Raw genomic sequence first — 19,780 nt, 5'->3', positions numbered from 1 at the left:
CAAAACTTTATTTTACATTACCTGGCTCCCAGCCAGCAACGTATGGTAAGTCCCAATAGAGGGCAGCTCCAGCATGTGTGTGTGGCTGTGTCTCAGTCTCCTCCACACTCATTCAGCTCCCTCCTCCTTCCCACTTCCTTTCATGTGCATTGAGCAGGCAAAGGAGGAAGGGGTGTGATGTGGATTAGAGGAAAAAATACATGAGGAGACTGACACACAGCCCCTTCCCCTGGACTCATAACATGCTGCTGGCAGGGAGGCAGGTAATGTAAATGAAACTTATATAAAGTACTGTAATGATACAGAATGACATTCCTGGTGACAGGTTCCCTTTAAAGCTATTGTGGAACAAGGAGCAATAGACTCCCTGCTCTGACAAACTTAGGGAGTGGACAGACAGAATTTAGCTTGGGGCACTGGAAATGCAGAATTTACCCCTTATAGTCCAGAAACCCAGTGGAAAGGTGGAAATAGCCCCTTAAAGAGCTTTTTACTTCTGGTAAAGTATTTCCTAAATCTCAATAATCTTCCTAATATTCATTGCAGTAATTGTTATTGTTCGTGATTATTAATTATTCACTTGAAAAACTGACAGCTGATGGGTTTTTGTATCATCTGTCACAAATAGCTTCCAAAATAGTGCTGTAAATTGTCATGGAGACGTTGCTTGAAAATGTCATATCCAGGCACTGAGCCTACGTGCGTATTCCTCGGTGGGATGTCTCCGCGGATAGACGTGTAATCGGTACATCAGCTGTAACACATGCTCTTTAAGATGATAAGTAAATGGTATTTATTCTAATCTCCGCGGAAAACAAGTCTCTGCTGACAGGACCGGGACCACATGAAACGTGTGCAATACTAGATACATAATAAATCCTGCCTTATTAACCTATATTACAGGCTTTTACCAGATTATCAGTCACTCCAAACATAGTTTCCATTATCTTCCGTTTCCCAGGCTTGGAAATTTCTGCTACTTATGTTCATCATAGAGTCAGAATCTTATAATCCCTTAGGCCCAAAGAGGTGAGAAGGCGTAAAAAACATCATTTTTATCACTACTGAGAATGATCTTTTTTCATGTAGTATTGGACTTCTTTTGGAAACTGGCTAAAGTCATTTCAGGGGCCAACCATCCATCAACCCTTAGTAAACAGGTCCAGGTAACCTATAAATCAGGCTTTTTTCTTTCCAAATTGGGAAACCACTATTATTATAAGGACATGGGTACATTGTTGGATGCAATGGTATTCTGAGAGGCAACTCCAGATTTGTTTAAATGTTCACGCATCCTTCCATATGAATTTTCTAATACAGGCGTTCCGCTTATTAAGGACACCCGACTTACAGATGGCCCCTAGTTAAAAAAGAACCCCTCTGCCCACTGTGACCTCTGGTGAAGCTCTCTGGATACATTACTTAAGTCTGAGGCTGCATTGATCAGCTGTAAGGGGTCTGTAATTATTTTATTTATATTTACGTATTTATTTATTGAAAATCCTTGATCCCAATACAGCTAAGAATTTTAAAACTCGGATTGTCACCGGGGCAAAACATTTTGTTTTTATCTGGATCTACAATTATAAAATAATAAATAATATAATATATTAATAATTATTAAAAATTTCGACTTGCATACAAATTCAACTTAAGAACAAACCTATGGACCCTATCTTGTATGTAACCCGGGTACTGCCTGTACAGCCGCGCCTTCCTGCTCAACTATTCCTGCAAGTCCTATTAAAGTAAATAGAGATTCCACATGATGCTGGTCAGTGGATAATGGTTCTTTATGAGTTATGTTAATTTCAGATGAAGGGAGGGGGGGGAATTTTGTAAACATTTTTCTAATATACTTCAATAAGAAATTCGTAATTTGTAAATTTAGTTAGTTACAATGTTGCTTCTTTGTTTATATGGTAAATCTGTCTACAGGCTTGATTGACCCTTCCTCTCTCCCTGGCTGTTGTATGCTATAAGCACTATAGTCAAACATCAACCTGAAAATGAAGTAGTTAATCCTCCCTTCTCAGAGCTGTTTAAACACACACAGGGAGATTAGATGTGAGCTCATGCAGCCTCCATAGCCACACATGGGGAGATTTATCATAAGTCTCTTTGAGCAGAACTGTTCTAGTTGCCCATTGGTAACGTGTTGGTAAATCTCCAAAAAGTTCAGGCTGGAATGTGCATCTCTATGGGAGGGAGTAGGTTGATTTTTTTTTTTTACAAAACTAAGCAGAATTTGTTAATGAAGTATATCACACACAATATTAAAAAATATTTCAAATGATGGCCACGCTTTAAGACACGTGCAGTGGAGGTCATCATAAACTATACACTCCATGCGTTGAGAAAAGCTGAAAATTAGGGAAGGACATAAACATATCTCTCTTTATATTTTTCATATCTTATTTCAATTCCAAGGATCTGGCTGAGCTCCTGCCTTACCAGACAATTATTCTGAGCGATACAAAGCTCCATCCTCATGAGCTTATCATCCGAGAACAGCCAAACAATTGCCTCTCCGATAACTCTTCCCTATGAAATGTCTATGTCGCTTTAGTTAACTCCGTGTAATTAACTTGAAAGCTTCAATCAATTTTTTAAAGACCCCGACTTTATCAAGTTCACAGCCGAGCTATAAAATTCTCATTACAGTAATCTGTAAATGAGAATGACAGAAGGTAAAACATACATTTTAAGCCTGCAAGCAAATTCCAAAATAACAATCAACATTTCTAAGATGTTCCTTTAAAATGCTACTTTAGGAAATGACATGGAAGACTATGCTTTACTTTACTCAGACTTATTATTTGTTTCAACAGAATAACGGCAAACTAAAAATGTTTAAGTTTTTACGCTTAAGATAGCTGATTGGCTAGGGGTCTACAAACGACCCCCGCACTGGTCAGCTGTCACGCACCGTGTAAACACCCAGCCCCGAAAGCAATCAGCTCTCCTGCGCCACTTTAACATCCAACCCCTGCAATGAACTGTATTGGACCATGCAAACACCCAACACTTGCACATCTCAGCTGTATTACACCATGTAAACATACGAGCCTTGCACGGAACAGCTGTCCTATGCCATGTAAACCCCCCATCAGCTGTCCACGGCAAACCACAGCACATGAACATCCAGCCCCCACACCAATCAGCTGTTCGGTGTCATGTAAACACAAGGACACAAAGGCACAAAGGCCAAACTGCCAGGTAGGGCCGGTTTTAGACAAAGTGGGGCCCTGGGCAAAACTAAAAGTGGGGCCCCAGAATAAATCTATTTTATGAAGCGTCACAGTCAGTAAGAGGCTCCTTTGTAGGAGGATTTTTATAGGAGATAGACGGATGATAGGGAGATTAATGATAGTGAAAGATGATATAGATTTATGAACAGATGATAGATTTATAGATTCAGAAATATAAAGTAGATTTTATACAGATAGATGATAGATATGAGAGATAGATACCGTAGAACAGAGATAGAAGATTGATTGATAGAGGGATAGATAATAGATTGGAGATAGATAGATAAAAAGCTAGATAAATAAATGGTTAGATAGACAGATATGTAGATAGGAAATAGACAAATTATAGGAGATAGATAACTAGACAAATAGATGATATATATACATAGACAGGAGATAAGAATCTTCACCCAGGCATTCAACCAATGGGTATTAAAAAGCAATAGGGCCCTTTTAGGACAGGGGGCCCTGGGAAAATGCCCAGTCCCCCCCCCCCCCTTAACACCGGCCCTGCTGCCAATTATAACTGGCCAGACCCTAACAATTAACAAATATTCCCTAACATCTTTTATCCCACCCAAAAATTTTCTGCATTTGATTATCATTGTTTAGTAGAGATGAAAGCTTTAACTAAATTCCATCTAGTCATAAATGTATAAATTATCAAGGCTCCATAAATTTGAGCTATATTTATAAATTGTAAATTATAGCAATTCAGAATGGTTTTGGAAGCTATTAATCTCGATAGTGCAAAGGAAGGTCTGGTGTGCAAAAAACCTGCTCATAAGCCATAAATAGCAAATTTGTTTTGCCAATTTTTTTGGCTAAACATATAAACGTATAGGGGCACATTTACTTACCCAGCCACAGAAGTTCCAGAGTGTCCAATGATCATGCGATTCACAAAGATCGTACGCCTAATTTCATGCGTGTGCCGCTTCCCCGCTCAGGTCCCCTGGAGTTTTTCGGATGCATGTAAGTGCTTGGATTGCGATTTAAGTTAAATCCCGCGGTTTGTCCGAATCCGTCGGGTTGTCCCACGGCCCGCCGCCTGATTTGTGTCACATGAAAGCCGGAGCAATTGCGTCAAAATCCGATCGCATGCAACACAATGCCCTTCTAAATCCCTGCCCCGGCGGCGCGATCCCCGAAAAGTCGGAAAACCCGACGGAAATGCGGCCACGGGACCCTTAGTAAATAAGCCCCATAGTATATTGGTTGAACTTGATTCAAACATAACAACTATGTAACTATACGACTAGTGGTCATCTGGAGGACCCCTATCACAAAGTACTGACCTGCTCATGTATTTCCTTTCATTTGGAGTCAAGTTTATGTTACTTTACAAATTTGCGGTTACTGATTTTTGAAAAAAATTTTGACAGTTAGATGCACTTTAAAAATGATACCGATCACATCCTCTTTACCTGTATGTGATATGCTTGTGATTCCACTTCTGCCCAGTTAAGGCATAACGTTTCCGGCGGACACTAAATCTGGAAATACCGTTTTTCTGGTCAGGCACTCCACATCGTGGTTTCTTCATCCAGCTGTAACAAATGAATATAAATGTTATAGGAGTTCAGTTATAACAGATATAGAGGACAACAGGTATCCATAAACAAATCTAAGACAAGAAGTAGCTATAAATTATATGTGTATAACAGCAGAACAGATATTCTATGGTAAGTACACAGCTTGTAAGTCTGACCAAATACACAGAGGTGCACATATAACAAATTCATATTAAGATCGAATCCACTTCAATATGAACATTTTGTAAAACTACATTACAAATTATATCTGATACCCCCAACCCACAATTACAAGGCTACAGGAGACAGAAATTTATGTTCCCAACTGACAATATAGACAAAAAGTGTCAAAATAGAAAATAAACCGTAACCAGTTATATAAGGAGTGGGGCTTGAACATGTTAGTGTTGGCCTGTCTCCCCAACTATAACCTTCCAATGAAGCAGGGCATAAGGGGTCCCCAAATCTATAGTCCTTAATTTTAGATCACGATTTTTGCAATACCATTAACACAATAAACTTAGAATAACAAGAACCCATTTTGTAGCCAGATCCAAACTTCAGTAGCTAAAGCTTATGCAATATCCTAGAAGTCTATACCGATTTTATTTAGATCCTGCCTAAAAGATCTCCCCCTTTGTGCACTTACAACTTAAAGAATTTGTCAAGCCAGTAAACTTTATCAGAGAAAATGGCATAAAACAGCACAAAAAGAAAATTAGTCAATCGCCGGTCACAGAGGTAACATAATTCAAAGAGTGAACTATGAAGTCTTTTCTGGCATCAAGATGTAAGTAGAGAACAGCAGGAAGCCAAAAAAGACTAAAACAGGGGAACAAGGGATCGGTGAGGGGATTAGGACTTGTTTGTTTAGTTTGTTATATTCCGACTTTATATTAAAACCATAACTTTAAGGTCTGATTCAGGCCCCTGGAACACTAAAGTGTGTTCCTCCATGCTGTGACCCGGACGAGCATGTGGCTGAATGGAGGAGGGAGAAGGGGTAAGCCCTCCTCACCCGTCCCCTCTCCGCACAGTGAACGGGTTCCATAGACCTCTATGGAGACCGTGATATGGCCGCACATTGTGTGGCCGTATCACAACCCCCTTTAAGGTCATGTGCATGAAGGAAATTGGTACTGTACATGTTTGACAGTAATTTTATATAAAAATTAAGTTGAAATAGAAGAAACATTAGATTTGTCAATTATAGTGGCCAACATCAACACTTAGCGTGGCAGTGCTGTTAAAACTAGATGTAGACGGCGTGAAATCTACGAATGACAAGATGTCGCCTTATATTTATGAGTTCTGATGAGTCACTTTGTAAAAAGGGAATGAAACACATTGAGAATGGAGATAAGAGGTAATTTCAGTAATCAAAAGGATTTCATCTAATAAAAATTAATGGGCAAATACAACTTTATTTAACATTAAAAACAAGACATAAGATCCACTAGTCTGTGTACCTGGTGTCCTCTGTTCTCCTTGGATACTTGTTTAATTACTCATTTTACCCATTGGGTCTCATGTAAACTTGTCGCTGATATGGAAGCGTGTATTTAAGTCACAACACACCTCCACTGCCCTAAACTGAGTTAAAGGTACACTACATACATATTCCATACTAATTCATTGAATAATGCATGGCGTAGGGCCTGAGCAGGACTCATTTTCATTGTATTCCTAGAACCTTGCTAAAACGGAGTCATGCTCCTCCCTTCAGGCATTGCACGAATCAACTTGGACTGGAGTGTTCCATTAATGGAAAGGGGGTGTTGATGTGACATAGAGATATCTTCCTTGTAAAAGTTAGCGCCCGTTTTACACAAGATCTGATTGGGAAGGTGAATAAATAATTGAATGCACCTTGAGCAGAAAAAACAGGGGCACCAGGTTTAAGAATTCAGAAGGCTGTAGTTCTTTTGTATCTTGAATTTAACTTTTTCTCATACCATCAGGGTGCGATAGAATAATCAATGTACAATAATGTATCATGTGGATGGTAATGTACAGTATAAGGAATTCTCACCTCATTGTAATTTGACTACATCAAAGGATGGAAGCAGAGGGAAAAAAACAAAATAAAACTATTACGCTCCATTATTATAGCATCTACTAATATATTACAGTGCTTAACACAAGGAACACATTCAGCATGCAGGTAGCAGAGGTACATACAATCGCCATAGGAAGACTGTATTACTATGTAGTTATATCAGTTATTATGACTGAAAAGCATTAGAGTTTTTAATATACAACTACAGGCGGTCCCCTACTTAAGGACACCCGACTTACAGACAACCCATAGTTACAGACGGACCCCTCTGCCCACTGTGACCTCTGGTGAAGCTCTCTGGAGGCTTTAAAATAGTCCCAGATTGCAATAATCATCTTAAAATTGTCTGCAATGAAGCTTTATTGATAATTCTTGGTCCTATTACAGCAAAAAAATTTGAAACTCCAATTGTCACTGGGGCAAAAAAAAAAAATTGTCGGGAACTACAATGATAAAATATACAGTTTCGACTTACATACAAATTCAACTTAAGAACAAACCTACAGTCCCTATCTTGTATGTAACCCGGGGACTGCCTGTATTGCATGAAAAGAGTCACATCTGCATTCATACTGCCCTATTGACTCTAGTAAAATGACTCCTCCATGATATCATACAAGCTTAGGCTACATTCACACTACCGTATGGAGGACGTATATTTGGCCGATATACGTCCCCCATTGACGGCAATGGGCACCGTACCGCTCCGTACCCGGGAAAAAGATAAGACATGTCCTATCTTTACCTGTAATACGGCGCCGTGCGCCATGTATCCCTATGGAGAGGGGCGGGGGTGAGCTGCGCTCACCTCCTCCTCCCCTCCCCGTGCAGTGCCGTTGCCCGCTACGGTACCGGCCGGCAACGGCAGTGTGAATGTAGCCTTGGTGGACACTACTATGTTGAGCTTTCTGACACAGATTATGGCTAATGTAGCAGAAATATATGTACACGCTGCTCAGTTTTCATCAAAAGGTTGTTTTATTTTTCAAGAATGTAGACACATGGACAACGTGTTTTGGGGGGCAGGACCAGTGAAACAATTGTACTAGAACAGATTAAAAAAAAATACATGTATATAAAACATTTGGTAGATGTTTCTAAAAAATATATAATCTGGTTATTAAAACAGCCAACAAAGGAGGAAGTACTGTTAACTTAAATGAAACTGACTTTGTGAAAGAAAGCTCTCACAATCTTTCTGATGAGGAATATTACATGAAACTTGAAGACAATCCGAGCTTGGAACACAAGGATGCCCTGAAGATTATGGTGTTAAAAACTTATGAATCAGGAATTCTCACAAAACAAGAATGAGATTTCATCATTCCAGTCAACCAGCTTTGTTCTATTATCTTCCAAAGATAAATGAAGATCTGGTTCATCCACCAGGAGGACCAATCTGTGTCATAGATGTACCTATCCCTGTCGGGAAGCTGCAAGAAGGAGAGGCCGCAGCCCCGGGGAGAAGAGGCAAGTAGAGTTTATTATTTTTAAGGGGGCTCTGCTGGACATTTTATTAATGAGGGGAGGCTACTGGACATTTTATTAAATTGTAGAAGCTGCGTTTCCCACCATAGGCCTATACTCGAGTATACAGCTTTTTTTTAGGATATTGGTCAACTACTGTTTCACAGGCCATGTTTATACCTGCATCAGACACTAATCTAGATTCTAGATTGTGCTCTGCTAGTTCTAGATTCTGTCACATTTGGCAGAAACAATAGGGCAGAATGGAGGACTGTTCTATACATCAAAGCTATGGGCACACTGATGGTAAGTGAATCTTTTAAGAAGTCAAACAAATATCACAGACAAAATGACAGATAAATACCAGGTACTCAACTGACCCCCATTATGGTTAATATGCATTATAATAGGTTATATCAGAATTGTGTCATATGTTGTATCCATACTCATCCGTGAGTAAATACTGACCTTGTAAATCTCTACAAATAGGTTGTCAATTAGCTTGACACTTTCCAGATCATGTGTCTTTCGTGGCCTCGTAAGGTAACATCCCCTAGAAAATGAGCTTTGAAGTAAAATGTAATGTTCGGTAAAAAGTCAAGGAGGTAGAGGGGTTAGCAATGAAGTCAAGCTCTCCCCACGGCAGAATGTTCCCTCTGCTGTGATTGTCATCATCCACCAGACTCTGGGAGAGCACAATTACTCATGTTCATGGACAAAGGGCCAACAATCATAGCAGAGGAGTTGTTCACAGGTGCAGAAAGCTTGACTTCAGTGCTGAACTCTCCACCCATATGTCTGTATACAAACAGTCCACATCTCACATTACAATGGATTTTCTAGATGATGTCACCACCCTGGGCCATGAAAAGAACATGATCAGGAAGGTGTTGAGATACAACATAGTGGTAGTGGTTTCCTTCCATTACCTGTCAGTTTCTGCAAAGATGTGAACTCAGCCTTTCTTTGCCATCAACGAAAGAGAAAACTTTTACTTGTAACATGCAGAGTCCTTAAATCCTGTAAGTACCAGATTGATCGGTGTCCGACTAAAGGAACCATTGGTGACACAGAGAATGGAGGAGCGAAAGTTCTCTGATTTTCCCCATAGCCCATGCACTCAATTTGTGCTCAAATCCATCATATAAGACTTTTGGAACATATTGCATAAGTCCCAAAGAAGTTAATATAACATAAGTCAAACGCACATGTGTTACATTCAGGGATCATTGTGAAGATCCCTTTAAACCATACTCTACAATGGAAGATTCATACATAAAACTGAATATAATGAGAGCACATAGACATCAAGCTTATTAGCATGGATACATAATTACAGTGTCCCGCGGGGTCTAAGTATTTCAGATAAATAAATCTAGCCATGTCATTTGTCTTTGGATTTTAACTTATGACAATGTAACATGACAATTATCACTTACGACGCATTGTCTTGCACATAATGCGTCTCTCTGCAGAGTCTGACAGTTATCTACGACTTCCTGACAGACTGTGAAATCTGCCGCAATCTCTTCATTAATCAAGCTTCTCATTTTTTTTTTATCCAACGTGTCTAATCTGGGCTATTTTTATGGGAAGCGAAAATGTTAAAATTGTAGGAAAAATTTCCTTTTTCAAAAATAAGACAAATTTCATACTGATTTCACTAAGTGGGGGGCTACATTCTCAAAACAGGCCTTGGGGGACGGAGCCTTGCATCTACATCTAATTCTTGAGGGTTGCAATACCTGGTGGTTTGGGGATTCTCTACACAATTTTATTTTCTTAACTTAGCACAGATCAATATATGGAAATTCTTCTCCTTTAGTACCTGCTTCCAATGGACTTAGAACCAAAAGTAGGGAATATAACCCTCAAAATGTTTGATTCGCACTTTTGTAAACTTAGTCCAGTATGTACAAAATGGAAAATTTGGGGTATAAGTTTTGAAAACTGAGTCAATAATAATAATAATTCCTTTATTTATATAGTGCACACAGATTACGCAGAGCTGCACAAAGCTGCCAAATCAGTTCCCAATGGGGCTCACAATCTAATAAACCTACCAGTACATTTTGGAGTGTGGGAGGAAACCGGAGGACCTGGAGGAAACCCACGTAAACACAGAGAGAACATACAAACTCTTTGCAGATGTTGATCTTGGACTTGAGCCCAGGGCCCAAGCGCTGCAGGGCTATAATGCTAACCATTAAGCAACCGTTCTGCCCCCAAAGTGGGCTTTGTCCTACATACCATTCAGTCTACTGTATGTGAAATGTACTTACTCAATTGTATACTTGTCCACTGTTTTGGTGACATTAATGCCATAGAATTGCTGCATAGCAGCTATAGCTGATTGCATGGCTTCTGCAGAACGCAATACCGACATTCTGGGGTCTGTTAGTGGAAGGTAACCGTATTTTTGTAGCCAACCCTAGAAAAAAATAATATGAAGATCTGTTAACAGATTGAAAATAGCAAACATAATAATAATATAATTAAAAGTGAACTCTTCAATAATTAATAGGAACAAAGTATGGCGTAACCCTCTTGGTAGGTGCCCCACACTCAGAATGACAATGTCCTGCACTCCCTTTACATCTAGGTAAAAGAACAACAGACCTCAAACCCATGCTCCACTTAAAGAAAAGCCATCATGATAAACCAGGGATACTTACTCTTCTTATAACTATTATCTATGGTCTCCTTCCTTCTAAAATCAACTTTTAAAATGATGCTAATGAGCCAGAAGTGCTCTGGGGGCATTACCAAAGCCACTCCATAATGTAGTTTCACAGGCTGTTACAATGTGCAGGAGCATGTCTCCTCCTCCCTACTCTCCCCTTTCTATAATCTCACACAGTGGGAGGGGGAAGTGTTCCTGCACAGTGTCCTTGCTTTATTTTGGTGGTAGATTTCCTTTAAATGTTAATTTGCATATAAATAAAAATTTAGATTTTCCCAGTATTCAAGCCATGCATTTCCTCAAGAAAGACGTGGTTATGATGTATAACTATTCATCTACATGGTCATATGCTTAAAATCACATGTATGTTGGCCGGTTCGCTTTAATTACGCGACTGCCAGATGTATTTGTTCTCTTCTATTTCTACAAATATTGCCAGATTTAGCATCAATGTCCAGCGTTATGGATGTCAGCACTCTGGAGTTTTTGAGGCGGTCACGTTTTTGTTTCTAATGTCAGCGGTCTCATTAAAATGTGTAATGTCCTATAAGTTAGAACATGCATCATTCTGACAAGCAACTGAGCAGGCAAGTTGTGTCGATCCAGAATCGGGTCTCTATGCAAAAAATAGGTTACACTTAAAGGAACCAAAAATAATAGCTTTTTGCAGATATGCATGTTCTTGTCTGCTATGATCATGTTATTTCTATTTAATATATATAATCCATCCCGCCTTAAAGGGGTTTTCCCACAAAGTAACGTTAGGCCCTATCCACAGCATAGGGCCTAACTTGCTGATCAGTGGGGGTCTCTGTGCTGAGACCCCCACTGATTCCGAAAACGAGAGGTCCGACGGACCCCTCATTGCTCTGTCAGACTTCTGGAGCAGACGGCCACGCATGACCATTCTGCTCCATTAAAGAGGACCTGTCACCTATAAAAATGGCACTAAAGTAAAGAGCTCCTAGTGTTACAAAAGTACGAGCAGTGTAACACTGCTAGCGTTATCGGAAACAGCACCGAGACCCCCACTGATCAGAAAGTCAGGCACTATCCCATGGATAGGATCTAACTTTCCTTAAAAGGAAAACCCCTTTGAGGCCCCCTGCACTTATGATTTTGGAAGCGTTGTAGACGTTGCTTCTACAGCTGACACAAGTTCCCATCCACTTCTACGGGCTCATGCAGACGGCCATGGATTCCACGGGTCTCGTGCATGAGCCGACTCCCCAGGCCACCAAAGATACAGCAGGTCCTATTCCTGCCCGAGTTTGCACCTCATGTAGTACTGTTCTTTTGTCATCGCTCATTGTGGTGCTCACTCACCACTGAAACATGGGATGCAAACAACGTTCCACAGGATTATAATTTGTGTTCCATGCTGTCGTGTGCAGGAAGACTTAGGAAGGGGAATGGAAATTGTCTGAGGACCTCCACCAACACAAAGCTTCATCACCCAAGCCCCTTCCTCTCTATTGTATCGGAAGAGATCGGTATTAATTATATTTATTACTGAAGTTTGCATTTGTATAAAGCTTCATACCCCATTTGATACTTATCATTTACTCAACATTCCCGTTTATTATATCGTCTATTTAAAATATAAACATTAATAATAGATACAACATAATCACAGCCATATACAACCCTTCCCAGTAGTCACCAGAAGGTATATCTACTTCATAGAAGGCTGTGGCAATAAGCTTCCCTCTAGTAGTCACAGAAGAATTACCTCCATCTGAACAGGTTTTAAAAATGTAAAGACAGCAGGTCTATCTGACTCTTGGTCTATGGTTCAACAATAGGCTTCACCCCAGTGGTCACAGGAGGTTATAACATTACACTTCTTACCATCCACCTACCAAACTTTTTATCATAACTTACATCAAACCAAAACTAATTGGTAAAATCCGGGCAAAGAGCTAGGTACACCCACTTTTGAGTGTTGCCTACACCAACAATATCCCTTATTTGGAGGATGGCTCTAAAATGCTAAATATGCTGTGATTGCTTGTCAAAATTCCAGAACATCTTGCAAGTATAGAACATACAGAACATAAAATGATGTAACCTTCATCATATGTTTCAGCTAATGAAGATAGATGTAGGACAGTGATGGCAAACCTTTTAGACACTAAGTTAAGCAGTAACTTATTACTCCTTGCTCTTTCACAGGTTTGAATTGTATAGGCATCTGAGGACACCAATACAGTACAAAGAAGGAGAAGTTTGGATTATCATTGTAGCTTTCTTCTAGGGCCCTGGGCTGCAAAAGGCCGTAAGTCCTGTCTGACGAACACTACGCTGGGGTGATGGCAAGGTGCCCATAGAGATGGTTCTTAGTGCCACCTCTGGCACCCATGCCATAGGTTCACCACCACGGATGTAGGAGGTCCACATACCATATCCCTACTGCTCGAGGTTTCTCTAAGGCTCTAGGGCTGCATACAATAAGAATGTGGGTCATGATGACAATATACGGCAGTATAGGATTAGAACTTGTTCTGAGTTTAGCGTCTCCAGCAGTTGGCTCATGTACATGGCCATGGAACCCGCTTCCGTGTGTATAAGACCATAGAAATACACCATGTGCAAAACTGAAAAAAAACATGGTCTATATCCTTTTGTGTGCGTCATGCGGTGCTTCTATATTATTACTGACTCAATTTTGCAGATAAACTTTAAAGACAGCAGAGATTATGAATATCCTGACAGGTTTGGTTGCCCAATATATATCACTAAAATATCACTGAGTATTAGGCAAGAGCACGTAAAGGGCAGTATCTCTCCTCTGCTGGCTGCCTGTCGGCTTCTGACTATTATAAATGAGTCTGGTAATTTACAGACTGATTCGTAGCCTTGGAACAAAAAAAAAAAAAAAAAAAAAGCAGCCTTGAACAATACAATAGGAGGTCCAATAAATCTTATTTAGCACTTCCGCTTCTCCACCGCACTGACCCAACAACTCTGTTATTTCTGGAGGCTCTGCTCAGTTTGGTAACTATTATTTATGACTCTTATTTAACTGATCACTTGAAATTCTACCCAAAAGGAACATTTACATTTGTACAAACCATAATGGATGTTTCAGAGAAAGCAATTACTCTTCACGTAACGTTGAAATGATTTTAAAGGACGTCTCTGCAAAATTGATGCCACAGGGGAGAATTGTTAGTAGTGTATTAGAGTTAGGGTAAGACTACACGAGACGGGTACAAACTGGAGCAATACTGATTAATAATTGTCCTTCATTGCATTATGTTTATTGTGGGTCATGGTCGCGAGCACATTCTAGTGTTGCCCAACCCCTTGGTGCTGGGGTAGTTAGCATCCGTACTTTCCAAATACCGAAACCCTTAGACTTTTAATTTAAAAGAGATTTATTTAAAAAGCTGTGGTTTTTGGTACCATTCTTGGTGAACAATAAGCCTAAAGAAAATCTATAGTGAATTATGATACTTTAGGAATCAATGAGATCTCAAAGTGAGGCTTTCTTACAATTTACAGACAATTTACAGTTCTCGGGCTGCAAACAATCTGGCTAAAGTTCCTGGGTTTGCAGCCCAACTGTTCACTCATGACCACAACAAAAAAGACTGCTGGAGCCACAAACGTAGACAGGAGCACCACTCATATGCTGATAACAATAGAAAAGGACTCCATATTTTGCGGACCAGCCTGTTTGCATGAGGCCATAGAAGCATTGATTACGTCCCATGTCACATTGGTGAGTGAGCTCCACTCTCGTCCCATGTCAAATTGGTGAGTGAGCTCCACTCATGTCCCCTGTTTCATTGGTGAGTGAGCTCCACTCATGTGCTGAGGACAATAGAACAGGACTCCTATTTTTATGGACTGGGCACTGTGCATGAAGCAAATGGGGACAAGTCTAGCTTTGAAATCAACAGCTGGTACACGACTGATTAAAAATTCCTGTAAATGAGGCCTTACTGTGCTTCCTCACAGAAACTGTCATCAACATTTTCATCCAAATTTCCCTATATATTGGAAGATGAGTGGGATATTAGTCAGGTTAGTGTTGTGCTGTAGGGCAAACTGAATATAAAATTGGTACGGCCATACTTTAAGCAAAATCCTTGGTAATTGCGTTTGAAATAAAGGGCATTTTGGTCAAAATTTACACTGGAAAGCCTGACCATTATGTTATCCAGAACTCACCTTTTACTGAGGACAGGAAGTTGCAAAATGAAGTCAACCATTTTGAACCTTGTGCCTATGTGTCTATTTTTCATATATATATAACTATGCTGATGCCACGTTTTCCTCATACATCCATTGTATACATACAGCTTTCTCATGGGTACGGTGCGCTAATAAAATCTGCATTTAATTAATGTGACCTTGGCTGTTCTCAGGATTAGACAATTCCTGCAAAATTCAATTATTCTTATCGGTTGCATATTGCAGAGTTAACAAGATGTTAAAAGCATAAGATTGTTTCCTGCCAAAAATGTATTGGGCTAAGCACATAACTAGCAAATCCCAAACATGTACATTCATTTGCTGTATGATTTATTTTCCATGTCTTATAAAACTGCAAAATTCCCAGAGCACTAATAGGAATAATCTACAGCCATGATGATTTGAGAGTCCTTCAAGCAGTGGTTGAGCTAAATGTTTTTCTTGGACACCTCCATGAGGCCGGCTAATAATATCTGCTTCGCCTTTGGATGGGGAACCTTCCAATTTAGGTTTGGTTTTCCACAGTTTTGGCATTGTCATACCCAACATGTACATCATTACATTTAATAGACAAGTCTCAGTGCCTCCACAAATGCAAATCAAAGTCACACCATAGAGTTCCCTAAATAATATAAACCCATAGTAACCGAAATAATTAAAAAAGCAATACTTAAAAGGAATACTATACACCACATTTTCATAAATACAGCTATTTACAGGTTTCCATAGAGCCCAATTAACTGACAGCCTTCTTTAGCTAAAAATTGTTTCACTTACATCCCCATAAATCAACTTTATCTTATATTACCCGCCAATAGAGGGGACGTGTCCTGCTCAGCGAGCCTCTGACATCTACTCCTCCCCATGTTCCAGGCCTCTTCTCAGCAAATCATGTGACCAGGGCCACGTCATCTAAGGGCCTGTTACATTTGCAACATCTACCCCACGTGTGTATCTGATCACATGAAATCACAGCATGCCTCCGTGGACTTCTACTCCTCCCCATTCTCCATAGACCTCTACTCCTCCCCATCCTCCATGGAGGCTTTCATGTGATCATATACATACATGGGGTAAACATTTGCAAATGTAATCTGGTCACATGACATGTAGTGCCCAATGATGTAAAAGAGCTCTCTCTTAATGTTCCATGCAGCAGCATGTTCTGTAGCCATGAGACCTGTTAATCAGGAACAATGGGGCAGGGCAATGCATTGACCACTGAATATGAAGGGCCTCATTGGACTCACTTAGCATCATTGGACTTACATCTCATGATTATCATATTAGTTTACAAACTGATTTTTTTTTTATTAGAAACCGAGTACTTATTCTGAGTGAGTTAATTGCATGGCAGGTTTTCTTTAAATAATACTGCTGAATAATTTCTATTAAAATGCAGGGTAGTTCCAAGCCTTGGGTTCTAGGAGATCTCAGACACTTTTGAGATAAGACACATCTACATTCTTAAAAAATTATGTCATACGATAAAACCGATCCCAAACCTAAACTATAACAAATGCTTCTTAAGGCTGAAGATGGATGACTTCCCACAGTGCTGCCCCCTACCAATAGGTCTTCCGCCATAATCTTTTAGTAATTTGGTTTCACAATGCAGGGTTGTCATTCATTATGTTTCGCCCCCTCAAATGCGAAGTGTTGAACTTAAAATTTCTCCAACACTTATGGATCAGCCTCTGACTTACACACAGATTTGAAAAGTTTTTGTACACTTTCTACCATGATCCATTAGTGTGATGGAGGGTATAAATTCCAAGGTATCAATCACTTCACTAGACCAACAAGGATCCAAAACCCTAAAACCATTTACTACACTAGATTAAAAAGGATATTACTATCCTAGACCCCAATGGATATCTTTGATTACGATTTGACAACCACAGACTACTCGGTATGTTATAACTACCAATTATTTAGCAGGGAAAAATTGTGTGTGACCTAAGGAGAACTCTTACTCCTTGACCTGAAGATAGTTAGAGGACATCAATATTTTAACCTAGAAAAACCCTATAAAATTGGACTGTTGGCAAGTAATAAACCATAATGATCCAATAATACAAGAATTCTGACTTTGGTTAATGGATTCAGCAGATTTTCATTTACTCTGGGAATCCTTGTAGTTTTAATTTTTTCTTCTCGATATTCGAATATTTGGCCAACAGAGAACCAAGTCAAAGCGTGTTCTTCATATTCCCATGAAATTAACACATCTGACAGAAAGAAATCCTGCTGAAGAGCTACAAACCCAAGCCGAGATTGAAAACACAAACAAGTTATTAGGTGAAATATGAGCGCGCTCCACTATAAACATCAGCTCCGCAAAAAGAAAAAAAAGAACGCCAGATGTCACGATTAAAAAGAAAACTTCAGCGTTTTGACGTGTGTAACGCAATTCCTATCCAACTCGGAACTGCATTGTCTGCCAATGTAAATGATTCCCTGACTCAACAAACAGTTAGTTAATCTCTAAAATAATACAGTGCAGATTTCTGACTCGCGTATTCTTAGGTGTACGATGATAAAGTGTCTCATCGAGAGATCCAGTTTATTCAATTGAGTGCATGGCATATTTATAAAGATAAATGACTCTCGCATGTTATTTATTTATGCCAGACAGACCGTTTTTCTAGGTTATTCCAGGACAACGTTAAGGAAAGAAAAAAAAAATGAAATTCATATGGGAAAAAGGAGTGGGAAATGGAGTGGATGTTTTCTAATGCAGTAACATATTGTAGGCCTACACGGCAGCCCTGGTAACTTGATCACACCGCCTACACTAAATCTAGGCTAATCTAGGAGGGTTTGTGACAGAGGACTCTTACGGCATGTCAATGGATTTGCAGAAAGAGAGATTAGTAGGGGTTCAGGTACTGGCGCCCTCTATTGATCTAGAGACTACAGATATCTGGTCTCCATTCTTAAAGGAGAAGAAACACTGATGCAACTGGGATACACATTTAGCTTAAATATGCTGAAACGCGTAGGTCTTATGGCTTTTTGTATGTGACCAGTTTTTTTAAAGCCTCAATTCACAGTCAGACGGACCACAGAGTTGAGTGGTGAGCCATTTCACTCTTCAACAAGATGAAGGTGCTCAAACAGTGACCGTTTCCATCATGGTCACAAGAGATACAGTAATATCCACAGAAGCTTCTACATTGGAAACAGCCCACCCATTTTTAGGACCAAAGGGAACTTACTGATGCTTTTGGTAATGGAGAACATTGACATTATTTTTTAGACTAAAAAATTCAAGATGATGCCACCAAACATAGGAATCTAAGACTCTGATTACATTGAACATAGATATAATGGATTAATGAAGACTATCCATATAAGCATAGGTCCTTGGTCCACAACCTCATACATGGTCCTTCTCCCTTACATCATATTATCTATAGAACAACCTCCAATTGGAAATTCTTAGGACCACTGGAGATCCAATAACTGTGAGCTGTACCAAAGTCATGATGGCTTTAATGGAATATTCACTTTATATGTGAGACAAGTCTGACTATGTCTGGTCACCATTCTAGGACTCAATGGTGTTGATACAATGTTACCCTCCATTAAGGACTATTAAAGATACAAAACCTTCTACATTGGGGAATGAGCACGTTGTACAGAGAACCAATAGGGGAACCTACTTCAATAATGATCCCACCATGACAATGAGCCAAAGATCTTGATGATCTTTATCTCTTAAATATGTCATAAAAGTTTTGTCTGCTAGTTGGATCAATCATGAATATCACTGCATTAGAAAAATGGAAATAACCTTGTGCTTTTATGTATTATTTGTAACTGAACTATTTGAAACGTATCCGTTTAGGGCTACTAACCAGATCGGAAGAGTAGAGGATCTTGTGACCACTGCGACCACTCATGAGCAGTCACGAGTTCAAGAATGGTTACTGCTGAAAATTGTTGTTTTTGCATCTATGACTGATGAGGCCAGTGATATAGGAATATTATAGTCAGGATGTTCCATACATGAACAAAAACATAAGTTTTATGTTTCATTTGTAACTATGTATAATACATATTATGATATATATAGAATAACTCTAACCCATTGTGACATTGTAACTAATGAGACGTCATCATTTCCCTACTGTCCCCATGACAATGCCTTCTTTGAATTTACTCCTTGCTAATTTTCACTTTCACAGTTTTTAATCAAATTTGTGTACTTATAGAAAAGTAATTTAGGACGTACAATATTGTCAGGATATTGTCACTGCTGCTTCAATTAAGGGTCAAGAAAAGTAGATGTTGGAAAAAAAAAAAAACACATTGAACTTTAGACTTTAAACTATGGAATTACAATGAATGTAGCCAGGAGCTGCAGATGACTAATAAACTGAACCTTTTCATTGTAAATGTTATTTTAATCTATATACCAAATAAATGTCAGTTAGGACAGCTTTTAATAAAAGATTTTTTTACAGAAGTGTCCACCTACGCCCAAGTTTGGTTTTTAAATCTAAACTCTCTCGAAGCCAATTTAATTCAATATCGTGACAACTTTATCGCACATCACAAAACATTGTTGTCTTCA

The 19,780-nt window shown here is 39.4% G+C and overlaps 1 protein-coding gene across 2 annotated transcripts in view; it reads right to left on the bottom strand.

Annotated features, from left to right (window-relative positions):
- MMP16 (matrix metallopeptidase 16) overlaps nucleotides 1-19,780 on the bottom strand; it is a 141,416-nt gene that overhangs the window by 62,830 nt on the left and 58,806 nt on the right. Inside the window, exons 2-4 of one of the 2 annotated variants that reach the window (XM_072151580.1) lie at nucleotides 10,595-10,743; nucleotides 6,819-6,833; nucleotides 4,679-4,801 (exon numbers count right to left, since the gene is read on the bottom strand). In XM_072151580.1, coding sequence (XP_072007681.1) covers nucleotides 4,679-4,801; nucleotides 6,819-6,833; nucleotides 10,595-10,743 — 287 coding nt within the window. The remainder of the gene's footprint in view (nucleotides 1-4,678; nucleotides 4,802-6,818; nucleotides 6,834-10,594; nucleotides 10,744-19,780) is intronic. The other variant, XM_072151581.1, reaches the window with a different exon arrangement.

Source organism: Engystomops pustulosus, chromosome 5 (assembly GCF_040894005.1).
Source record: "Engystomops pustulosus chromosome 5, aEngPut4.maternal, whole genome shotgun sequence".
Taxonomy (NCBI): Eukaryota; Metazoa; Chordata; class Amphibia; order Anura; family Leptodactylidae; genus Engystomops; species Engystomops pustulosus.
Note: the sequence above shows the minus strand (reverse complement) of the source record. Positions and strands in the feature narration are given on the sequence as shown.